Here is a 23,260-nt window from a genome sequence, read left to right as displayed (position 1 = left end):
TTTTTTTTTTTTTTTTTGTACAGGCGATCGAACTTGGGACCTTGCGTTCTTGAGGCAGGCAGCAGCACCACTAAGCTAAATCCCTGGCCCTCACCTGCTCGAAACTGACTGATGGGCAGAAAAACTTGGGAGTCAGCCTGCTACAGTCTTGTAGGGACACGTGGGGAAAGCCATGGCAGGGAGCAGGTGCCCCAGGTAAAATGGGTATGGGCATTTCCATAGTTTTATCTGCATAGTTCTCTGGCTCCCATGTAGAGCAGATGGGTGTATGTTACAGTTGGGATCCAGTAGGTTCCCCCAAAAGGCCTACAGTATTGAAAGCTAGGCTGCTGATGGACTTTGGAGAAGTTATTGAGTCAAGAGAGTTCTAACTTGATTGATCATAATCATTGGTGGTAGGTGTTGGAAACAGGAAGTGGGACCTAGCTGAAGGGAGTGGATCACAGGGATGTGATCTTGGGGACTAAATCCGATCCCTAAGCCCTTCCTCACTGGTTTTCTTCTCTCTGCTTCCTGCCTGCCATGAGGTGGGCAGCCTTCCTCTCCCACCTGTGACTTGCCCTGTCACAGGCCTAAAAGCAATGAAGCCAGCTAACCACAGACTGAAACCTCTGAAACCCTGAGCCAAAACAAAACTGTCCTCATTTATGCTGTCATCCTCAGGTATTTCTTCTGCCACTGTGGTGAGAAGCTAACAAAGCATATACGAAACAGCAACCCACTACCTATTCTTTTCTTGATGCTTCTGGTCTTTTTCCTGACTGCATTCATGCTCAGTCCTTAGTAATTAAGTCAGTGTCTTCCCTCTTAGTAAAACATACTTGGGGGCTGAAGTGTCACTCAGGTAAAGAACCTGCTTAGCACACATGAGGCCCTCAGTCCAATTTCCAGGACCAAAAATAAAAAGGAAGCACAGAAGGAAAGAAAACAGGCAAAAAGGAAGGGGAAAAAAAAGAAAGAAAAGTTACTTTAAAAACCATCACTAAAACCAGCGAGTAGCACATTTCGGGGGCGAGGTCTACGCTTAATACCATTAGTTCCTGGTACTGGAACACAATCATCATGGTTTGGTTTCTGTCCAAATATTTTCACAACCAGATGTAACCTGCCCGGCACCAGGAAAAGCAGCGTGGCTTCTGAGCCAGCTCTGCCCATGCACCAGCGCCTGAGTTGCACACAGCAGCGGCTGCAGCCGGCTGTGCTGTCTCCCTGCCGGTGTGCAGCAGAGATCGGCCCCAGCGTTCACGTCAGCAATCCCATTTCCAGCTGATGAATGGAAACCATGCGCTGTGCTCGCCAAACTGCAGCTCAGACAAAAGGAAATGAGAGGGCACACTGAGCAGAGGCTAGACTGGGAGTCCCGGAAAGCTCTGCACGCGAGATGGCCGGTCGTCACAGGAAACAAGACAAGGAGAGGAGTACAATGTCTTCCTTCTGGAACCAAAAGAACTGTGGAGTGGGTAGAGCGGGTGGGCTGGAGGTGGGATTTCTGCAGTAAAGGCTCTGAACAAGCCTTGGGGCTCTGGTGTCAGAGAGTTTGCCAAGAACTAATGAGAGCACAGGCTCCAGAGGCAGAAGGGGGCCAGACCCTACACACGCTCAGAAGGGAAAGAGGGGAGCTGGGTTAACAGGGAGGGGAGGGAGAGGGCAACTCCTGGGCCTGCAGGCTCTAAGGCTGAGGGAGGAGACCTCCAGGGGACAGGAGAGACCCCCAGCGGGTAGGAGAGGCATTGGGTGGTGGGTGGAGAAACAAACAGCCACAGTATAAAGGAATGGCAGGGCAGGGCACAGTAGTACACGCTTGGAATCCTAATACTCAGGAGGCTGAGGCAGGAGGATTATTGTGAATTCAAGGGCAGCCTGAACTACACAGCGGGCCTGTCTCAAAAAACCAAAACAGTAAATAAACAAATGCATGGCAGGGAGCCAGACAAGCTAACGAGGAGAGAAAGGGGGAAGAGAAACAAAAAGAAAAAAGTGACTTTGGGAAAAGCAGCAATCAACACAGTGGCCCCTGAATAGAATTTCCTGTGAATCCCTGAGCACAAAACAGTTCGGCATGGACTGAAGAGGTGGACCAGGGTAGGTCAGGGAGTGTCGCCCTACACAACTGTCAGAGGGATCGCACTGCGTTCTCCACGGCCCCGCAGCAGAGCTGGGAGCCACTGCAGCTCCCATCATCTACTCAGCCACTGCTGTCTCGGATGACAGGGCCAGGGAGGGGAGGCACGGGGCAATCTGCATCACCTGCAGGGAGGGGAACCCGAGTACCCCATTCGGCTGGGATCCTTCTAAAACATGAATGAGCCTTGTTCCTTCCACCTCCTGGATTTCAAGTCCAACCCATGCTATCAGTTATGCTCTGCCTTTAACGCCTCTGTGTTTTTGCCTCAATGAAACAAGATGCATTCCAAATCATCTCTCTTCCCGCATCGCACCTGTTAAGCCAATGAGATTCAGGCGACCCACTGACACCTTCAAGAAACAGGATCCAACATCACGTCTATTTTCTAAACTTGAGCATCATCATCTTTAAAAAAGAAAAACACAGTTTCTTCTCGCTATGGGGGCAAGGAAGCCTAGCTGGCTGGTATGCCGGTGGACTGTTTTCGAAAGGTGCCTAGTTGGGAAAGCAAGTACCAGTAAAACTCCCACTAACACCTCCAGAGATCCCTGTGCGGACCCCTGCCTGCGACGCTGGCAAGCGGTGCTCTGGCAGACACCACCGCAGGGACAGGACGTCTGCTTGGTTCTCATTACTGGCACCAGCACGGCCCATCTTCCAGTAAACCACCCCTCCGCTTCAAACCGTCTCTCTCCTCCCCCGTAGCAAGTCTCCACTGTTAATTAAACTTGGCAGGCGCCCTTCTTTCTCTCCACCCACCTCCCTCCCTCGCTGGGGGAGTCCACAGGCCAACCAATACATTCTGTTCCTCTTTCCTGTCCCCTAAGTCCCAACTGGGCTCTGGGGCCCATCCGGGGCAGTGTGACATCTTTATCTGCATCTCTGGGCATCACCCTGCCCCCAGCCACGGTCTCTGGCAGGGTTCCCTGGAGCTGGTGGGGGGTAGTGATTAAGGCTGGCCCGGGCCCAGCTTTTACAATGTTCCCAGAGCCCTGGACGTCATTAAGGCGGGAAAAAGGGCCCGAAGACGACATTGTCTCGGTCATGCTTTGTCTCTGCCGCTATTGTTGTCATAAAGCCTGTGTGAAGAGGACTTTGCAGAAAAGGCAAGAAGAATCACCTCCCCCAGTCACGAGATGACCTTTCAGGAGATGTGGGTGTCCGGCATCATCCAAGTCTGGGTTTCACAATCAAATCCAGAGGCCAGCAGGAGACCCACCTCGGCCGAGCACACACCTCGCCTGCCTGAAGTCCAAGGGGCCCAACGCTGCTGTCCGAGCCCCTGGGAGGAGGGACAAGTCCATCTCACAGAGGGGTCAAGCTGCAGGGACTCTGACTCTGTGATAAACACCAGCCCCATATGCCCGCTGCCCAAGTGCAGGCCAGTGTGGAAGGCCCCTAGGAGGACCCCAGGAAAGTGGAGGAAAGAGGAACAATCTCAGAAAAAGCCAGCTTCAGACCCACTGAGATGGGCCCACCACACAGAGGCCACAGGATGCCAGGAGGGGTAACCAGCTGGGAGGCAAATGAGGCTGGTGGGGGAGCCTTGGGGAGCCGGCTGGCCCGGGGACCTGGACCCGGGGACTGACCCAGCCACAGGCATTGTCTGTGTCCTTCGCAAGAGCCCAGCCCTGCTAATCTGTTTACTCTGTGACTCAGCCCCACTGGGTCACAGAGACCACTTCAAAAGAACTTTCAGTAAAGTCACCCAAGCGATAAGGGAACACCCCAGGCTCCCAGGCCCCTCCTGCACCTCCAGGCTGCCTGGAGAGAGGCCGCCAGTCCCTCATACATCCCTCTTCCATCCGGGGTGTAAAGGGCTGGTGACTCAGGCTTCCACCCTGCGGAGCCCACCAGGCATAAGGACTTGCGCCAGCCTAAACCAGTAAGCAGGCTCCCTGTCCTTCAGAAGGGCCGGGCCAGCAGGAGGGAGGCTGTCCCTTCCCCTCAGCCATCCCAGAAGTGGGCAGGAGAACTGCTGTGCTCTGCAGGCTCCAGGGACCTCAGAGACAGAAGGAGGTACCACCAGGCATCTGCTCACCCCATCTTCTCCAGCTCACACCTAAAGAGCCACAGCCCTGGGACCCAGCCCTGCCCAGACCCGCACGTGTCCACCAGGCTCCCACATGTGTCCTGTGCCCGCACGGCACCAGGCCAGGGTAGGGAGGAAGCCAGCCAGAGGCTGCTCACCTGCTTCGAAACTCAGGAGGGTCCTGCCTTTCTCTGGGCCTCAGGGCCAAACAATACAGCAGTGACTAAAACCTAGCCCTCGCCAGCCTGCCTGGGCTCAGCTCCCAATCTGCCCTTATCAGCTGTGTACCCGCAGGTAAAGCACTCAGTCTCTCTGTGCCTCCACAGAATGGAGGCTCCACAGAATAAAAGTGACTGAAACAGCACCTGTTAGAGCCAGTGCGCCCCTTTCCACCCTGCCATTGTCCATTCCCAGACCTTCTAAGCAGAAAGCTGTGACAAAGTGATGAGGTCACAGTCCACGGAGGTCGCCCACCAGACTGTATGGCACTCTCTAATAATAATAATAATAGCAGCTGTTAAGTACAGAGTGCTATTAAGTGCTGGGACTGTGCTTAAGCACTGTGCGTGCATTGCCTCAGTTTTAATTTCTATGACAACCCTGAGGTTGTCATTAAGTCCTTTTTACAGAGGAGGAAACTATGGTTGCAAAAATTAAGCAACTTGCTGCTCGGGGGCAAAGAGGACACAACCCCAGACAGGCTGAGCTCTGAGGTGGAAGAACGGTCAGGAAGAAGTCATGGAGGAAGGGCCGAGAGTGGCCCTGGATAAGTCCTCCCGTGCAAGTGTAGAAATCCTGGGGCAGGGCTGGCCCCACTCAAGATCCCCACCAGCCAGCTCTCTGAGGGTGTGCAAGCGTCCCCCGCCTGTTCTCCTTGCCCTCAACAGGCACCAAGCAGAGCTGAGCAGGGGACTGAAGGGAGAAGGAGACGAAGAGGAGCTGTGGCCTCTTGGCCCCCTAGACAAGTGCTGGGTATAGAGCAGGACCCAGAGCGCGGCCAGCCACTCAGTCCACAGCAATGAAGACTGGAAGGCAGTGAGCGGATGGTGAGAAGCCTGGGCATTTAAGGAAGGTCTGCGGTGACCCTGGCCCTGGGATGCAGCAGCCACTGGCTGCTCAATCACGGAGGTCCATACCCACACAGGCCCACCTGACAACTCCTAACTCCCCAGCAACGAGATTTCCTCTGGAGAGGTGAAGATTTCACCGAAGCATGCATAACCCTCTGGACATCACCTTCATACTTGGAAATGAATGCTCACTTTCCCTGGCTTTTTCCGGCAGTTTTAGGGCAGGAGTCATCAACTTGCTACGGCAGCCAAGCAACGATGTTTATTTCTCCCTTTATCGGGTCACTGTAAAGACTGCTAGTCTACCTTGCTAGGGCCACCCGGGTGTCCCCTGTTACGAGGTGGGCATGATCAGGAAGGGACAGTGTACAGGAGGAGGATGCTGCGAGCTCTGGGATCACCTGGAAAAATCAGGAACTGAGCTCAGGAAACTGTCAATTTTGTCACCCGTGATTCCCGTCCCTCCCTTAAAAACGCCAAAGCAAAACTATGAAAGGGGAGAGAAAACATACACACCCAGAGTTAAGCACGCAGTCATTGAAATCAAGACCCTTCTTTCCTGTTGGCTGTGCCCGTGTGTGTGTGTGTGTGTGTGTGTGTGTATGTGTGTCTGTGTGTGTGTGCGTGTGTGTGTACATGCACTGCTGCAACCTGCAGAGAGGAAATCGGACATCCGTGGGGTCTCCAGGGGTGGAGGATCAGTAGTCACAAAGCCTGCTTCCCTACCAGCAGGGCTCAGGGATCTGCCACAACATATGCTGAGGACATCCCCTCTTGATCGTCTCCCTTTTAGAGCTGTCCAGCTCCAGGTGAGGAGGGAAAAAAAACAGTAGGGCTGGGATGGCGCCAAGTAGAGACATCTCAGCTCTGGTCCATCACAGGAAACAAGCCCTGCTTTCTGAGAGGCCAGGCTGGGTAACTGCTTCGCAGGCAGAAGGCACAGAAGATCCAGCGCAGGGTCTGGTGAGATCAGCAAGGGGATGAGGGCGGGGATCAGCCTGGATGCCCCAGAGGGTGAGGAAAGAGAGCACAGGCTTCTGGAGCCAATGAGGAGAAGTTCAAGAGCAAGGAATACAGCCAAGCCTGACCAGTGACCCTGGGACAGAAAGACAGACGAGGGAATGGAGAGCCGGCCACAGAGTTACGGCCCTGCCCCTCAACACAGCTCAGGCCACACCAAGACGGCATTCCGAGCAGCACAGGCACCTACGGGGCAGCCAGAGTTCCCTCAGCTCAGGGGGGCACACCTGCCCTGGATACACTTCTGATACAGCAGGAAGCAGCTCTCTGCAAGGCACCTGAGACCACCCACTTGGGGCACAGACCAGACTCAGTTCCCACACTCAGCAGGGCAGAGGCACCTCCCTGTATGGCAGCAGAGCGCCCTGCACCTCAAGTCCCAGGTCATCGGTTTCCGAAGGCTGTGGGCCAGGACCAGCGGTGCAGGCAGGAGCAAGCTTTCTACTTTGGGGCCTTGTCCCATCTACAGCACAGGAAGAACAGTAGGTGGGACTATGTGTGCAGGGCAGTGAAGGCTTAGGACACAGCTTGGGAGAAGCAAGCGACCCAAATCCCCTTGCCGCAGTTTCCCGGGACAGCCAGGAAGGTCGGAGGCTGGAGGACTGTGACGGCTGGGGACTGCATCTGGCCGGCAGCCACCAGTTCTCACTGAGCACCTGTGCGCCTCCTGCTACACCTCCCTGGGGAGCTGCGCCCACGACAGTCCCCTCTCCGATCTGAAGACAGCCTGTCCTTTGTTTTCCTCTCCCACCATTCTGCCCGGCCGTGGCCAATCCCAAGCAGCCCCAGCCTCCCCTGCAGATCTCCTATTCTCCGCTCACACAGAGCCAAGCAGTGTGCTTGGGTCCTGAACGGGCACCACTCCGGGCCGTGTGCCTGCTCCCTCACCCCACCTTCACCACCACCCACACACGGGCACCAGGCAGCCACGGCAAGAGCTGGGACAGCGCTCTTTGCAGGTCACTGCCCTTGGTGGGAAATATACTCGCTTACCAGTGCTCAGTGAAGGCTCGGCTACAATGCAGCAGAGACCCAAACGAGACAAAGCCCGGTCCTCACAGAGCTCACATGAGCAGGGGAGGTAGGGAGATACAAACTGTATCAGGAACAAGTGTTACAAAGAAAAATACAAGCTAAAGGAATGGGTGACTGGCAGAGTGAGTAGAGTGGCAGGGATTACACAGTGGCAAGGAGACCTCTCTGGAGAGGTCACATGTAAAAGAAGCCTAGAGCCAGGAGTGATGGCGCACACCTGTAATCCCAGCACTCGGGAGGCTGAGGCAGGAGGATCATTGTGAATTTGAGACCAGCCTTGTCTACACAGTGAGTTTCAGGGCAGTCTGAACTACATAGTGAGACCCTGTCTCAAAAACAAAACAAAACAAAGAAAAGAAGCCTTGCCTGATAGAGGATCACTGTCCTAAGCAAAGGAACAGAAAGCGCAAAGGTCCTGGGGCCTGCTGCTAAGGAAATTTGTGCAGCCTACTGGAATCTCCTACAGAAGGGGATGAAGTCACAGTGATATCAGGGCTGGATTAGGGGGACCTCAGAGTCTACAAGAGGGCCCTGGGCTTTCCTCTGAGACAAGAAACCTCTGGGAGGTTCTGAGTAGAGGACAGACAGGGCCTGATTCACTCTTCAACTGGATCATAGGGTGCTTTGCTGAATACTCTACAGCAAGGGGAACATCAAAGTAGGGAAACAAGCCAGGCAGTACAATACTCCAAGAAATGGCACTGAGGGCTCAGATGGGTGACAAAAGTGATGAGAGGTGGCTGCATTTGACAGGTGTTTTGGGCAAAGCTGTAAGATCTACTGACAGACTAACACAGAACAGGAAATGGAGAAGGCAAGGACGACTCTGAGGGTCCTGCCTGGAAAGGCAAAGGGTGGTCTTCACTGAGAAGAAGACGATGGGGCAGATGGTTAGGGCAATGGTGGCCCAGTTATATGTCAGGAGGGCAGGTGCAGGTACAAGTCTGAGGTCCAGGGACAACCCTCCGGACTCCGGATCAAACTGTACCTGAACTCCAGCTACCCCTGGGTCTTCAAAGAGTATCAAGGAGAAAGATGTAAATGAGAGAGGATCTGAGGGAGCCTTCAATATATGAGCTATCTTCCATTTGACCATTCAGGTTGTTCTCGAATATTCTAATACTCTATTAAGAGTAGGTAGCGTTTAGTAAAGACTTATCACAGGAAAAGCATTATTTATATAGATTATTTCATGTAAACCTAACAACCCTAGGAGACACGGATTATGATCAACTCACCTGCGTGTAGACCAGAGAGGCCATGAACACGCTGAAGGGCACAGAGCTCATTAGGTAAGTCTGCATGAAACCTGACTCCCATCCGCTAACCTGCACCGCATCACTCTCTCTTCCCAACAAGATCAGAAAAATCCAAACTCACCACTTCCCGTCCCAGGGGACAGCAGCCATGCCCTGGCCAGAGACAACACTCGGGTGATGAGAGACATCGAGGAGCCACAACTGCAGGGCTGGGAAGAGGCTCTGGTGAGTGAGTGTCCACTCCCGGCCAGAGCTTGGCACTTGGTCAAGGCCACCTCTAGGCAGAGGGCAGGAAGAAAGCACGCATGAGAGCGGTCGCTCCGGTCAACACCACGCACCTCAGCTGCCAGCTGCATCCGCCAGTCCTGGCTTTGACCTCTCTGACCTTGCTACCCCTCCGGGTCCCCTCAGCAAAGCCCAATACAATCTCGGGAACAAGCTGAAGAAGACTCCTCCCAGATCTTCAGAAAGTGTCAGGAAATGAAGCGAGACAAAGTTTCTGGAATCTGTTCATGATTCTGATGCCGAGACCAAATGCAAAAGAACAGTAAATGCTGTTTCTCCCCCAAGGTCCCACACGTCATCCCCGCATGGCCACGTCCCATTCATCTCAGTTCGAGGTAAGTTGAGGAGGAGTCAGACACAGGAAATCACAGCTCTGGGAACAGCCGGAGCTCCTGACATAAGCAGGAAGGTGACGTGACACCGGCTGGACAGGTCAGGGACATTCTGTCCAGAGAGGCCAAAGAGGGTAACCACAAGGAAAGCAGCCCATTCTGCCTTCCTCATCTGCACTGCAGGCTTGAAAATTACTGGCCACCAAGGCGACTCGGTACCCTGACACAGGGCGGAACACACAGTGACCCGGGTCCCTGGGAGGGACACAGGGTCAGAACTGTGTGGCCCAGCGTGTTCCTGCCTTGGCCACCCCTCCCACTTCTTCAGCACCTCACCTGTACACTGAGGCTCAAGCCTTTGTACTGCCTGTGTGGCACAGCTGGCTGTGCCAAGTAAACAGAAGACCAGGTGCTAAAAGCCCTTTGTACCCACCAGAGAGCTGCTGGTGAATGATGCTTGTGTCCAGCTCAGGCAGCCTGGGGGTCCCTCCAAAAGTTATTCCCAGTCCTTTCCCTCCTTCCAGGCTTCTTCTCTTCTGGTAACTCCATCTCCTTCTTGCCACTCTTATTCAAAACAAAATCTCACACACACACACACACACACACACACACACATGTGCGTGCACACACGGAAAATAAATTAAAAAGCAAGTGCTTGCCAGGCAGAGTAACTCAGACTAGGAGGCTGACACAGGAGGATTACAAGTTTAAAGCCAGCCAGGACAAAGTTAGTGAGACCTACAGAACTCTCAAAATATATTAATATAATATAACAATATCAAAGAGAAGAAAACTGGGCATGCAATCCCAGCACTTGGGAGGCTAAGGCAGAAGGATCACTGCGAGTTCAAGGGCAACCTGGGCCACATAGTAAGTTCAAGGCCAGCCTGTATTACATAGCGAGACCCTGTCACAACCCTCGTATACACATACATATACAGAGACAGAGACAGAAACAAGATAGTACAATGTAATACGGGCTGGGGTTACAGCTTAGCTTGCATACCATATGTGAAGCCCTGGGTTCAACCCTCACTACCATGAGGAAAAAAGAAAAAGCAAGAGCTTTACCTGCTTTATCCTTCTCCATTACAATCTGGGCTCTTGAGTGACAAAAGCCATGCCTTCACAATCCAACACCGGTCCAACCAGTGGTCCAGCCGCTCAGCCCTGGGATCTGGAATACCCATGGCTGACGGCAGGAGGGAGGCAGTGGGAGAGAGGAAACACCAGCGTTGGGCCAGACTGTCCGGGAAGGTGACATCGTCCACAGAGGCAGAGAATGGAAAGTCACTGAGAAAACCGATCCATGAAGCAGCCCTGCAGACCCCCAGAAATGAGTCTGGAGCCACACAGAAAGTCTGCGACCAAGCCAGTCCACTTGGGAATCGCTCCCCAGAGCCTGGAGGAAGCCAGTGACAAGCCAGGGCTAAGTCCTCGGCTAAGAAAAAGCTGAGGGAAAGAGGGATGGATCTAGGACTCTCTCAACAGTGCAGGACCGCTTTCCAGGAAGTCGACCTGGGAAGACAGGAGCAAGAGGAAGAATTTCTGGAAGAGACACACAAAGTATTCCCTGGGAAACAGGAGGGACAAGAGAAGGGGCACCCAGAAGCCAAGGGGGTGCAAGGAGGCTGTGAGGCAGGTCCATCTCACCAGTGTGGGGAGGACTCAGAAGGCAGAGAAGCTGTGATTTGGTCATTTGGAAGTGAAAGAAATTCTGCCATGAAACCAATGAAGGGGGCAACTGATTGGCCCTGGTTTCTCCATCAGGAAACAGACGGGCTTGGATGAGACCAGAAAGAAGCACTGAGAAGAAGAGTGAGACCAGGCTCAGCTCATAGAAAGGTGCCCTGGATGGAGCAGGGACACCCGCATCCCGCCCTCACTCGGCCCCACCTCCCCAGACAGAGTTTTATGACATCCAGTGTTCAGCAAGCCCATTGTAATTAACTGCTAATTGGAATTAAACTCTAAAATCCAATCTGTCTCTCCCAAATTCTTTACATGATTGGGACTGAAAGAGCCCTCAGGGGAAAAATAAAAAGCATAATTATCTTTTTCTATGAATTTTTCTTTTGTGGCCACAAGAAACAGAACCTAAGAAAGACTGAGCAGCCAGGGGGCCAGTCTTCCTCTGGGCAAGACGCCCTCCTGCCTGAACCCAAGGCATCCTCTGGGTTCACCTCCACTTAGCACCAGCTGTTATTTTGTTTTGTGGTACTGGGAGATCAAACCCAAAGGTGCTCTACCACTGAGCTACATCCCAGGCCCTTTTTAATTTATTTTTTATTTTGAGACAGGGTCTCGAAAAGTTGCCCAGGTAGATCATGAATGTGTGATCCTCCTGTCTCAGCCTCCCTAAATGTTTGGAGGATGCCCAGTATGGATTTTGCAAACACTGGCTTGAAGGGACCCTTGATGATGCTTTGCAAACAGGAAAGCTGTACACACGCCCCTGAAGAAATCCGTTCAGGGGACAAGCATGCCTCTCTGCCACACTCACTGCAGGGTACAGCCTGGGCTGCATTATTACACCAACGTACTCAGGCAGGGAGACTCCTTGTACCAGCCAAGCCCAATCCCACCATGATGACATGTCTCAGGATCTTCTGCCGAAAACCCTAGAGCAAAGCATCTGTGCTCCACCTTCACACCTACTATGTCTGGGGATCCAGGTGATCCCATTTACCTCCAGCTGAGCGCAAGACCAATCGTTTCCACCCAGCAGAAAACAGGTCCCAGTCACTCACATTCATCAAGTGCAGAAGCTGGGCGTGGTGGCACACACCTGTAATCCCAGCACTCAGGAGAATGAGGCAGAAGGATCACTGCAAATTTAAAGTCAGCTACACAGTGAGTTCAAGGCCAGCCTGAACTACACAGGGAGGCCTTGTCTCAAAAACAAAACAAATAAACAAACAAACACAGGAAACTCCCCTGCCCCAGCTTGGGCAAAATCTGGCCATTCAATATCTTTAGACTGCCCCAAGTCAACCACAGGAAATGGAAAAGGAGACCAGACAAGCATTTCAAATGCACAAAAGGATGTGGGTTATCTTTTACACAAGGGCAGCCCTCAGGAGACAGCCTCAATCTTGAGTAACAAGAGAAAATATTTCCTTATTTTGTGTAGGGAGAAAAAAACAAAATCCACATCCACAACCACAGAGGACAGCACGTGGAGAGGACGTGGGCCAGTGCACGAGGACTCAACTGTTCCCGCAGCTCCTAGCCTGCTGGCTCTCTGCCGGGAGCCCTGAGGCCAAAACCAGGCCCAGCCCTCTCTCAAACTAGGCCCGCAGCCTGCATGACCATGACTGTTGTCCCCAGCCCCTATGCTGGACAAACAGTGAAGATCTGAAGTCAGGGTTAGATCCAAGGCTATCAAGGCCCAGGTCAACCTCTCAGAGCCCCAGGGGCCCCTATGCCACCCACCCTGACATTCTACAGATGTCCAGAGCAGGTCCCGGCGCAGCCACATCCCACATGTGGTGGGGCCAGCGCCAGGAGTTAATCACAAGCTAAACTCAGCTCCTATGGGCAGGTCACAGGGAAGAAGACAGGACCCTGAGGGAGCACCCTACAGCGAACAAAGTCAGGAGCACCGATCCCTTGAGGGAGGGAAACGATCCCAAGCCAGCACCTGGACACCTGCTGGCTGTGGGACCCATAAAGGTGGGGCAATCGCCCAACTTCCAAAGCTGGACAGAAAACATCTCTAACTAATTGCTATAATTATTACCATAAGTCATCAGAATCACATTAAAATGCCAAGTTTCAGGACCCCTTCCTCTCCTGAGTCAGCCGCTCCGAACTGCCGAGAAGCAGCTGGTTTGAGAATCTCAAATGGACCTGCCTACAACCCATGCTCTTGGTGCTTCCTGAATCCTTAAACTGGCCCTTCCCAGAGCGCCTGGCCTCCCAAGCCTGCCATTGGGGCGCTCCTCACTACACAGCCACCAAAGAGCAGTAATGATGAGTATTACAGACAGAACCACATTCTCCCAAGAATCTTACAGGGAAGCACTAACACCCAGCACCTCAGAATACAGCTGGGTCTCTGGAAGTGTGACTGAATTAAAACCAGGCAGCTAGGGTGGACCCTAACCCAACATGACTGGTGTCATCAGACGGAGAGACGATTAGATAGAGGGAAGATCACGTGATACCCAGGAAAAAGGGGGCCACCTGCAAGCCAAAGAGAAGCTTCAGGAGACCCCACCCTTGCCAGAGCTTGACCTTGGCCTTGCAGCCTCCAGAACTCTGAGACCACAGATGTCTACGTTATTTAAACCACAACCCAAGCCAAGTGTGCGGTCCAAGCAAACAGTTACGACCATTTTCCCCGTGCTCAGTCAGGCCAGGCTCTGCAGCTCTTTCCACTATAAAGAGCCACTTGAAAGAATGGCCATGAAAAACTGTCACATGCAGCAGTTTGTTTTTGTTGTTGTTGTTTTAACTTAAAACTTGCAGTACCCTGGAAGTAGAAGTACTGCTGTGAGCCCTAGTTTATACACAAGAAACCTGAGGAGCTCAGCAGCAAAGGAACCAGCCCAAGATCAATCCACCACACGGCAATAACCTGACCACGCCCACCTCTAATCCCTGTCTTTAGTTACTATATACAATATACACAGATATGATCGTAGAAAGGGTTTGCTAGGTAAGCTTACAAAGGCTACCTGTGAAACAGGGGGCGGAAGGATGCCAAATCGCCGTCTGCGACTTGGAGAGCTGAAGGATCCAGTTGGTGGAAGGCATGGAGCCTACTGCAGAGCCTGGTGCAAGTCCGTATTTGAAAGCCGAAGGGTCTACAATGGAAGGCTGAAGAGTCTCCCCTGGAAACATAGAGAAACCTCCAAAGGCCATGGTGAAGACCAGAACTCCTCCAAAGAGTCAAAAGGAAGGCTTCATCTTCCCCCTTTTTATTCCACCCAGGAGGCAAGCTTATTGGTTGGTGCCACCCACATCCAGGGTGGGTCCTTCCTCCTCAGTTTGCAGCCTATGTGTCAGTCATTCACAGACACACCCAGAACTGGCTGGGCTTCAGTTATCTGCTAGGCATACCATTCTGCTTTGTCAAACTGGCCTTGAACTCACTATGCAGCCCAGGAGAGCCTCAAAATCACAGCAATCTTCCTGCTTCAGCCTCCTAGGTGCTGGGATTACAGCCTTGTGTCACCACACTGGGCTATGCAAAGCATTTCTTAATCCACTCAAGCTGACATAGCATAATTAATAATCACAATCCACCCCTTGTCAACATGACAATCAGACGTATCTCCTTAAGCCATATTTAGTCTCCAAATACAAACAAGTTCATAATTACACCTAACACGAAACAAATATCTTGCATACAAACAGAAACTCACTAATTCTCTGCCCAGAATAGACAGCAAAGGTTTTCTTTGGGTGATGCTTACTCTTCTACCATTCCATAACTGAAACATTACAATATAGATTTTAAAAATGAAGAACTGATATTAAATCTATCAACATTATGTTATAAAGAAAGCAAACAAAGATACCTGCTTAGGAAAAAAATACTTGTGACAACTGCAATCTACATTTCTGTCACTGGTCATTCGGTTGTAGCTATATTTTAACTACCTTCTTCTAGTACCGGAGACATCCTGGTAGGGAAAAAAAGAAGGAAATCTTCCCTTTTGCTTCTATGGAGGAGCTCCAGTCTTCACGACTGCCTTCAGACATATACCTCCAGTTCCTTCAGGCTTTCAGTGGAAATTCTTCAGCCTCCCAACACAGACACTGGATTTTCAACACGGAATCAGCCAGATTCCAAGGGCAGCCAATGTAAGTCTGCCTAGTACATTCTTTATATAAGCACACACCCTTTTAAATTAAATCTGTTCCTCTAGTGGACCCTGGAGGATACAGGTTTTGGTACCAGGAGTGGGGTTGTTGCTGTGCTACTGCCTAACCATGTGGTTCAGAAGCCTTTGCAACTGGTTCATGGGAGGAGTTTGGAAAGGTTCAGAAATGCTGCTGGAGGGAAACAGCCCCAGAACGCTAGAGCTTGATGTGCCATACCAATCAGAGCTCAGAAGACCAGAATGTTGATAAAAAGTCACAAGGTAAACACCAGGCTCATAAAGTTTCATTTGGTTACAAAGACCCCATTGGTAGTTGGACTCCAAAAGACATGTGTTATCCTCTGGAAAAATTTTGCCTACACTTTGCACATGGTGTGAGATTGTGGGAGACCAAGGGCATTGGACTAATTCATCTGGTGGAGAAAATTTCAAGGTAGCTCAATATTGAGGCTATGACACAGATATTTTTGGGAGCTTGTAGCTATGTTTATACTGAAAATCAAGAACAAAAAGCCCAATTTAAGCTTTCAGTTTTGCCAGAAAGAAACCACCTATAAAGACAGGGGTAGGGAGAGACAAGGGAAAAAAAATAGAAGGGAAAAAATGGAAATAAAACTTTTGTAAGGAAGTAGGGAAAGAGTGGTTGAAGGGAATGAGAAATATATATCATATACAGGTACAAATTCCCTATGGTGAATATTATCACTATGTATATCTAAAATGTACCACAGGGGATTTAGCTCAGTGCCACCACACCTATCTCACAAGTGCAAGGTCCTGAGTTCAATTGCTGGTACTAAACAAACAAAATGTACCCATAAAAATTTTTAAAAAGATAGGGCCAGGGATTTAGCTCAGCGGTTCTGCTGCTTGCCTCGCAAGCGCAAGGTCAGAAGTTCAATCCCTGGTACCAAAAAATGAAGAAAGAAGAAGAAAAGAAGAAGAGGAAGAGGAGGAAGAGGAAGAAGATGAAGGAGAAGAAGACAACGACGACTCCCCTGTCTCATTTCAGTGCTAGGGCTGAGCCTAATTTTGCAAAATACCTTCTATCACCGAGATGTAAAAAGTTGGTGCTTCCTCTAGACAAAGACAGTAAGCTAAGGTTCGTGGCAACTCCATCCCTGGTAAAGTCAGGATGAAGTACGTATGATGCAATGGGTGCCATCTACTTGCCCGTATCAGGGGGTAACAATCCTGTCTTTGCAATCTCTAGCAGATCCCTTGTGATGTGTATTACATTCTAGGTTAAATCTTGCTCAAAAATAAAACATTTTCCAGTCCAAAAAGAGAGAAAAAAAGATAGAGCAAAGGAGAACTTGGCTGCTGAAAAGACTAGCTTTAAACAGAAGCCAAGACTGGGCATGGTGGCATGTGTCTGTAAGCCCAGCATCCTGGAGGCTGAAGCAGGAGGACTGCTTCGAGTTCAAGGCCAGCATCGATTACATAATGAGTCCAAGGCCAACCTGAACTCCACAGTAAAAGCCCCGTCTCAAAAAAGGTGGTGGCGGGGAGGAGTCAAGTACTTTGGATCAGGACAACATGTAGAAAAAAATGACTTAAGGACATGTCAAGAATCAGAAAGGCCCTATCCTTTTCAGGCTCAAAACTGCAAAAGTGAAAAACTTTGCTTTAAGAAGAGAGCCCCAGGGCACTCTGCTCAAGAAGAGCCGCCTAGGCAACTGGTTCCCTGGGTGCTCATCCAATACAGGCACTGAGAGCCCTCAGAAGCCACAATTAAAGGGGGCCTGGTTACTGCTCAAGCTGGCAAGAGACCTTGACATCATCAATATAGGTATGCTAAATCCAAGAGCTGTGGGGAGCAGGGAGGCTTTCACCCAGATTTCAAAAGAAGGCCTGGGAGGCAGGGCATGGTGGTGCACACCTGTAATCCCAGCATTCCGGAAGCTGAGGCAGGAGGCTTGCTGTGAGTTCGAGACCATCCTGGGCTACATAGTGAGTTACAGGTCAGTTTCAACTATATAGTGAGACCCTGTCTCAAACAACCAAAAAAAAAAAAACACAAACCTGAGTTTGATCCCCAGTACAAAAAAAGTAGAAGAAGAAGAAGAAGGCCTAGGAGGCCAAGCAGTGTGCCCTGAGAAGGCAGTGTGAAAGTGAAGCCAAAAGTGCAGTGGAGACCCAGAAAGCTGGAGAAGCCAGGAATGTAGAACATCTGAGAGCTACAAGGAATGAGCAAAGCCAGCCCAAGGCAGAAGTCATGAGGGCTATAACCACTAGCAACACCTTAGGGGCTGAGCTGCCCAAACCCTTCATTGTTCAAATCTCATCACATCTTGCCCTGGGTAATGGACAAGGAACTACAGGATTTAATGCTTGCCCTTCTGGGTTTCAGTCTTGCTTGTGATCCCATTGGATTCTATCTCCCTATTCTTCCCTTTTGAAATGGGAATGTTTACTGTGAACCGTTGTCTGTTGGAAGTGTTTAACCTTCTCTTTGGTTGTTACAGTGGCTCACAGCTAAAAGGTTTCCTTAAGTCTCAGGAGTAATTTCAGACTTGGAGTTTTCAGCAGTAATGGAGCTGTTACAACTTTGGCAACTCTTAGGAGATTGACTAAATAAATGCATTTTGCATAAAGAAATGTGCATAAGTCTTTTGGGGGCCGAGGGCAAAATTTTTCGGTTTATTCTGGAGGTCCCCCCAAAGCCTAATGGGTGCAGAGGTGGGACTTTGGGCAGGTGACTGGATCACAAGGGCACTATATTCACTGGTGTAGTCCACTGATGAATTTACAAGCTGTGTTGATAGGAGGAAGAGGCAGGTAACTGGGGTCATAACCTAAAAGGTTTTATCTCCTTCCTGGCTCCTCTTTTCCTCTCTGCATCTTGTCCACTATGCTGTGAGCAGCTCTTCTCCACCATGCCCCTCTGCCATGCCATCCTGCCTTGCAGCCAGCTGAATATGGACTGAAACGTGAGCCAAAATAAACCTCTCCTTCCTTAAATTTGTCCCAGCATTGAGGGAAGTGACTAAGACAGTGTCCTAAACCCTCTCCCCTGCCAACCCTACAAAGCAGCCAGACCATCCCCGCCTGATGAACACTAGCTGAGATCACCTAACTTCTCTCCCAACCACAGAACCCTAGCACATACTTAAGAGGAAAGCCAGGCTTTCTACTGTGTATTGTTCCAGGCTCTTTTGGCTTTCTCCTTTTAACATGCTCCTGCTGGCTCGAAGCACCCATGCTTCCACCGGGACAGTCATGCATGTATCACTGATGGTTCAGAGCTGCCCAGCAGTGAAACATTCGGATTATGGCCCCATCATGAACATGTTAATAAGCACTATATTGCTTTGATAATCAGAAAAAAATTTTAAATGTTATTAAGCAGAAAGAAACAAGCACAGTTAAAGGACTCTATTGAATCTTTAGCTTGTACGTAAATAACTGATCAAAGAATAGTAAGAATGTTTGGAAAGGCTAGTAAGAATAAAAAGAAAAAAAATACAAGCTGCCCTTGCCAATGTCCCATCAGCCACGATGAGATAAGGGACTCATGGGGCAGAAGTAGGGCCTGCAGCCAGTAATCCCAGCCAGGCCATCTCCAGAAAATATCTATTTTTAAAAGCACGTTCCATTTCATCACATTTCAGAAAAACAAAGAGGAGACCTTGAGGGGCAGACAAACAGGCTCCGAAGCGACACACAGTGCATGTGCTTGCGGCAACAGCAGCCACCCGCAGGCAGCCAGCGATTCCATCTGCAAAACTCAGATCTCTGGTGGCACACGGGGCTGACATCGGGGTACCATCAGCATGCAGCCCGACAAAGTGCCAATGTTCATATTTCCTAGGGCCTGCTGGGCTCCCAAGTTCTGAGTTACAATGGAAACTGTCAGACAGGATTTTGCACAAACATGCATTTTCCTCGCGGGCAAACATTCTGAGTCTACAACTTGTTCTTTCCTTTTCCGAGAGCTTTCTGTCCGTGGTGACAACATCAAAGATGAGACAGGCCAGTTGGGAGGGTTGTTGGGAGCACCGGAAAAGAGCAAATGAAAAGCAGAGGAAGAGCCAAGTAAAGTATGAGGCGGCAGATGCGGGAGCCCCCAACGAAGGGGGGCATCGCGGGAGGGAACAGCTACAGCTCTCTCTCCTCTTAGCAGCTGGCTGTGTCAGCACACCCTCCTCCCCCGGGACGACTGTGAGATCTAGAGGCGGGAAGTGGCACAAGAGAATGTGCAGAAAACCATGAGAGCAGACGCAGAGGTCCCGTACGACTTGGGTCAGATGAGGAGGGGATCAAAAGTATTACTGATATTTATCAGGCAGACCTGTAGGGTATAGTGGATGATGTGCATTCCTGTGGAACCATTTTTTAAAAATCAGACACTTTTGCATTCTAAGACCATTTCGGAGCCTCCTAAACTAGTCTCAAAAAACAGGTAAGAATGTGCCCAAATCCACTACCACAATGTCACTCTGTCAAGCAAATGGCATCCTGAGACAACCTGTTAATAAACACATCCTCCTCCTCTCAAGCTTCCTGTGTTGAAGCTAAACCGAGGGCATCTAAGATGTGTTGGAGGAAGGGGTGTTTGAAGGAAATGATGAAGGTCCTGCTTCAAGAAAACTGAAGAACTACCACACTGCAACACTCAAGTCCCCAAGGTCTCAGTTCCCCTTCAGTTAAACACCGGGCCATGAAGGTGGTCCACGGACCACAGGTAACCTGGGACAAGCACAAGAATCAACCAAGTCCCTTGATACAAGTCTCCAGAAAACAGTCTTCACTAGCAACAGAAAGGGGACACCAGTTCCTACAACCCTGGGCTCCCAAATGGAGAAAACCAAGATGTGTTACAGGCTCCTACCCTAAGCTGGTTGCTCTGCTGCTGCTGACAGCGCCGCCCTCCGTCTATGCTTGTCACAAAGGCCACTTGTTTCCCACGAGTGCCCAAAACAGTGGCGGAACCAGTCGGCCTAGTCACAGACTGTGGTCCTGTTGGATGGGTGGTGACGGTGAGGAGTGTGCACTGTGACCTCAACAGATAATTAGCAAGGCAGCATCGAGTTACCATACTGCAACAGTTCACCTGCCAAGCTGGGAGATGGAGCAGGATCCTGCTTCCAGACCCAGGAAGGGTCAGGCAGGAACAGGAAGTGTCACCTCTGCACACAGCCTGATACTCCTGACATGAGGAGGGTAGAAGGTACAATGTCACAGGAGGAGCCTAGAAGTTGCCACAGGAGCACTCTGGGCAGGTCTTAGGTTGGAGCTGGAGCATGGCACGGGTGTTTGGAAATGTATGGGGACAAGACTGTTGGATACAATGAAGAAGAAGGGCACTCCTGGCTTCAGGGGCAGGGACCATCCTAAAAGAGCAGATCCTAAAAGTGGATCCAACGGCATCCACTCAAAAGCACTAGCATCTTCCACCTACCCCAGCTATTCTAACCATACCTGAACCACTACTGCAGCATGAACCCCAACAAATGTGGCAGGCAGGGAGGTAACCAGAGCCACAACAGGAAAACAGCAGGGGTCTGGGGAAACATGCTACGTGTCCCAAAGTTGATCATGAGGTACAGGGGAGATTTAGGGGCAGACTGGAGCCAAAAACCAAGAACCAACAGCTGGCATTACTTAGCAAAGAGTAGGCAGGCAGTTTGGCAAAGTGGGTGCCTGCCCCCTGTTGGGATGACACAGAGATAGGACCCACCCACCATCTTCAAATGGGCGGAGCACCATCAGCTGCCACCCCACTGTTTTACTTCCTAGCCCTCCTCTGCTGTTTCTTCCTCTCCACTGCTGATTTGGCATCAGCTCTATTGTTTTTCACCTACCTTGGGTTTCTGGGGTCCCAGCTCTGCTACCCATTCCCAAGGACCTCTGTACCGATGCTCCCTCATCTCTGAGGGCCCAGAGTGCAGCAAGCGAGACTGCACTTGACATCTCAGAGTCTGCTGAGTGCTGCTGTCACCGCGCCTCCAGAACATGCTGCCTGGGCCCAGCTCTGCACTACTTCTGGGCTTCCTGGGGTCCTAGGTCTTCCTTTTCTCCAGCTGTCAACAAAGCACCCCTTGCACTGGCATATGAGGGTCTCCCTGGGCTGCTCTAGCCCTGTTAGACACTGATGCCTAGGTCAGATGGGAATTTTCCAAAGAGCCTACCCAGGTGCCCTACCTGGAAGCAACTGCTCTACTCTCACCCTGCCTGGGCCTCCTTATGATACTGGCGGACACCTACCAGGCCTGGTTTCGCAACAAGCCTGGGGACTGGGATGGCTGCATGGGCATGCGCTTCCTGCCTCTTCCTGCAGGCTGGCTCTGCACCTCCCAGTCCGTATTTGTGGTGCCCATGAGTGGGAGACAGACACGCCCACAGACCTCAGGATCCAGGGTGCCAGCAGCTACCCAGAGACGTCCCTGCTCAGGGAATCACACCCAATCCTGGCTCTGGTCACAGTGGCACATCTGACGCGTGCCCTCAACCTCTCCCTACCCTGTGACCCATAAGCAGACAGCTGGCACCAGCGCACAACCAGAAGCCAAGCGACTTGTGAGATCACACTCCCCAGCCGTGCCCAGCAATGCAGTCGGCCCACGGGAGAATGATCAACCGCTTAAGAAAAGATGAACACACAGCACTCCATGGCTCCTTCCTCTTCGTCTGACCCAGGAGCACTTCTGACACAGTTTTGGCTGATGCTAGACATGCTCTAACCTCCAGGAGAACGCTGAGACCAGGGAGAGTCACAGAAGAAACAGAAGAGACTGCAAAGATCAGTGAGGCCAACATGGGATTGGACAGGAGGGGAAACTGAGGCTCCCACAAGGCCGGGCACTGCTATACTCCCAACACAGCCCTGTGCATGTTATTGCTGCGGGCTATTTACAAGCTACCCCCGACTCTAAGTTGTGGGGGTCCAAGGCACTAGGACGTTTCCTTCTTAGCGCTGTACCCTGCCACTCCTCACAGGGTCATGCTGCATTTCAAAGCATCACACTATATATAATAAAGACTGTTTTAGGAAGGCACAGTGCTGCACACCTATGATCCCAGCACTGAAGAGGCTGAGGCACGAAGAGCACCATGAGTTCGAGGCCAGCCTGGGCTGAATAGTGACTTCAAGGCCAGAGTGCAATACAGAGCAAGACCCTGCCTCAAACACAAAACAAAAGAGAAAAAGAAAGAAAAGCAAAGGTTTGTTGAATGAATGACCCAGAGAGGTAACCAAACAAAGCTGAATCTACAGCCATGGCTTTCTGCTTTCCTCTCAGACCAGAAGCAGGAGGTGCTGGAAAATGGGTGAAGGGACAAAACCTCAGTACAGCAAGACCAATTTTTTTTAGCATATGTGCTGCCAAAGGAAGCACAGAACAGCAAGACGAGTGTGCTGTGCGGCACAGAAGCCAGGCACTCGTTGGGGCACAGGCCTGGCTCTGCTCACCTCTGACACTGGCATCCCCGTCATGCGGGCACCTGGGCTGCCTCTCTGGGCCTGCTGCTTCCACTTGCCCACCTGCCAGTATCAAGACCAGAAAAAGAGAGAGGGAAGGAAATGCGAGCTGGTGGGATGCCAGAAGGGGCCCAGTAATCAGCTATATCCTTCTTATCCACCAGCTCATTTATTCCTCCACGACCCTGTCCAGGCATGACGACAGACACTGCCAGGCCCTCTTTACTGACGTGAAAACAAGGTCACAGCAGGCCATCAGCCGTGTCTGACAGCAGTGGTCCTGGAAACCCAGGTGCCCATCGCTGCTCCTCGAACCCAGGGCCAGGGCAGCAAAAGGGTGCGGGCGTCCCTGCACCACGATGGGCAACCGTGCAGGCTGTGATGCCCACAGGCAGTGCCTGGATGCCACAGGAGACACCGGCAGTGACCACCCCAGGCTTTGGGGCAGGAGGACTTAAGTATGGGGAAGCTCAGGGGTCCCAGTACAAAGGAACAGGAAATAACCACAGCCCGTGGACTGGAATTCTGTAGGCAGTATTGCCTGAGCATGTGGGGAGGGGACAGCTGGGCCCTCCCAGGCAATGGAGAAGCCACCCCCACCTCCACCCACCCCTTGCTTGAGGGGAAAGGAGAGAACACAGCCCACACTGGGGAAGAGCGCCATCTCCACCAGCACAGTGTTAATACAGAGGGCTGCCTCTGGGATGGTGTGTGTTTTTCCTTTCTCTTCTTCATTAACTGAATGTTCTACATGAATGAATGTGCATGCTGCATTGTGGGCAAAGAATAAACTTTTTTCTTTTTACTTTTTCTTTTTTTTACTTTTTTTTTTTTTTTTTTTTTTG

The 23,260-nt window shown here is 51.1% G+C and overlaps 1 protein-coding gene across 10 annotated transcripts in view; it reads right to left on the bottom strand.

Annotated features, from left to right (window-relative positions):
- Positions 1–14,042, bottom strand: part of Dlg5 (discs large MAGUK scaffold protein 5) — a 90,180-nt gene extending 76,138 nt beyond the window's left edge. For 9 of the 10 annotated variants that reach the window (XR_004518245.1, XM_033766486.1, XM_033766485.1 and 6 more), the window contains exon 1: positions 13,841–14,042. Coding sequence is in view for 9 of the 10 variants with exons in the window: in XM_033766486.1 (XP_033622377.1) it covers positions 13,841–14,027 (187 nt within the window). In the remaining variant the exon portion in view is untranslated. Of the gene's footprint in view, positions 1–8,662; positions 8,839–13,840 lie in introns of those variants that run through there. The other variant, XM_010607760.3, reaches the window with a different exon arrangement.
- Positions 14,043–23,260: the final 9,218 nt, after the last annotated feature.

The sequence above is a fragment of the Fukomys damarensis genome, unplaced genomic scaffold (genome assembly GCF_012274545.1).
Source record: "Fukomys damarensis isolate Sample0158 unplaced genomic scaffold, DMR_v1.0_HiC HiC_scaffold_20, whole genome shotgun sequence".
NCBI lineage: Eukaryota > Metazoa > Chordata > Mammalia > Rodentia > Bathyergidae > Fukomys > Fukomys damarensis.
Note: the sequence above shows the minus strand (reverse complement) of the source record. Positions and strands in the feature narration are given on the sequence as shown.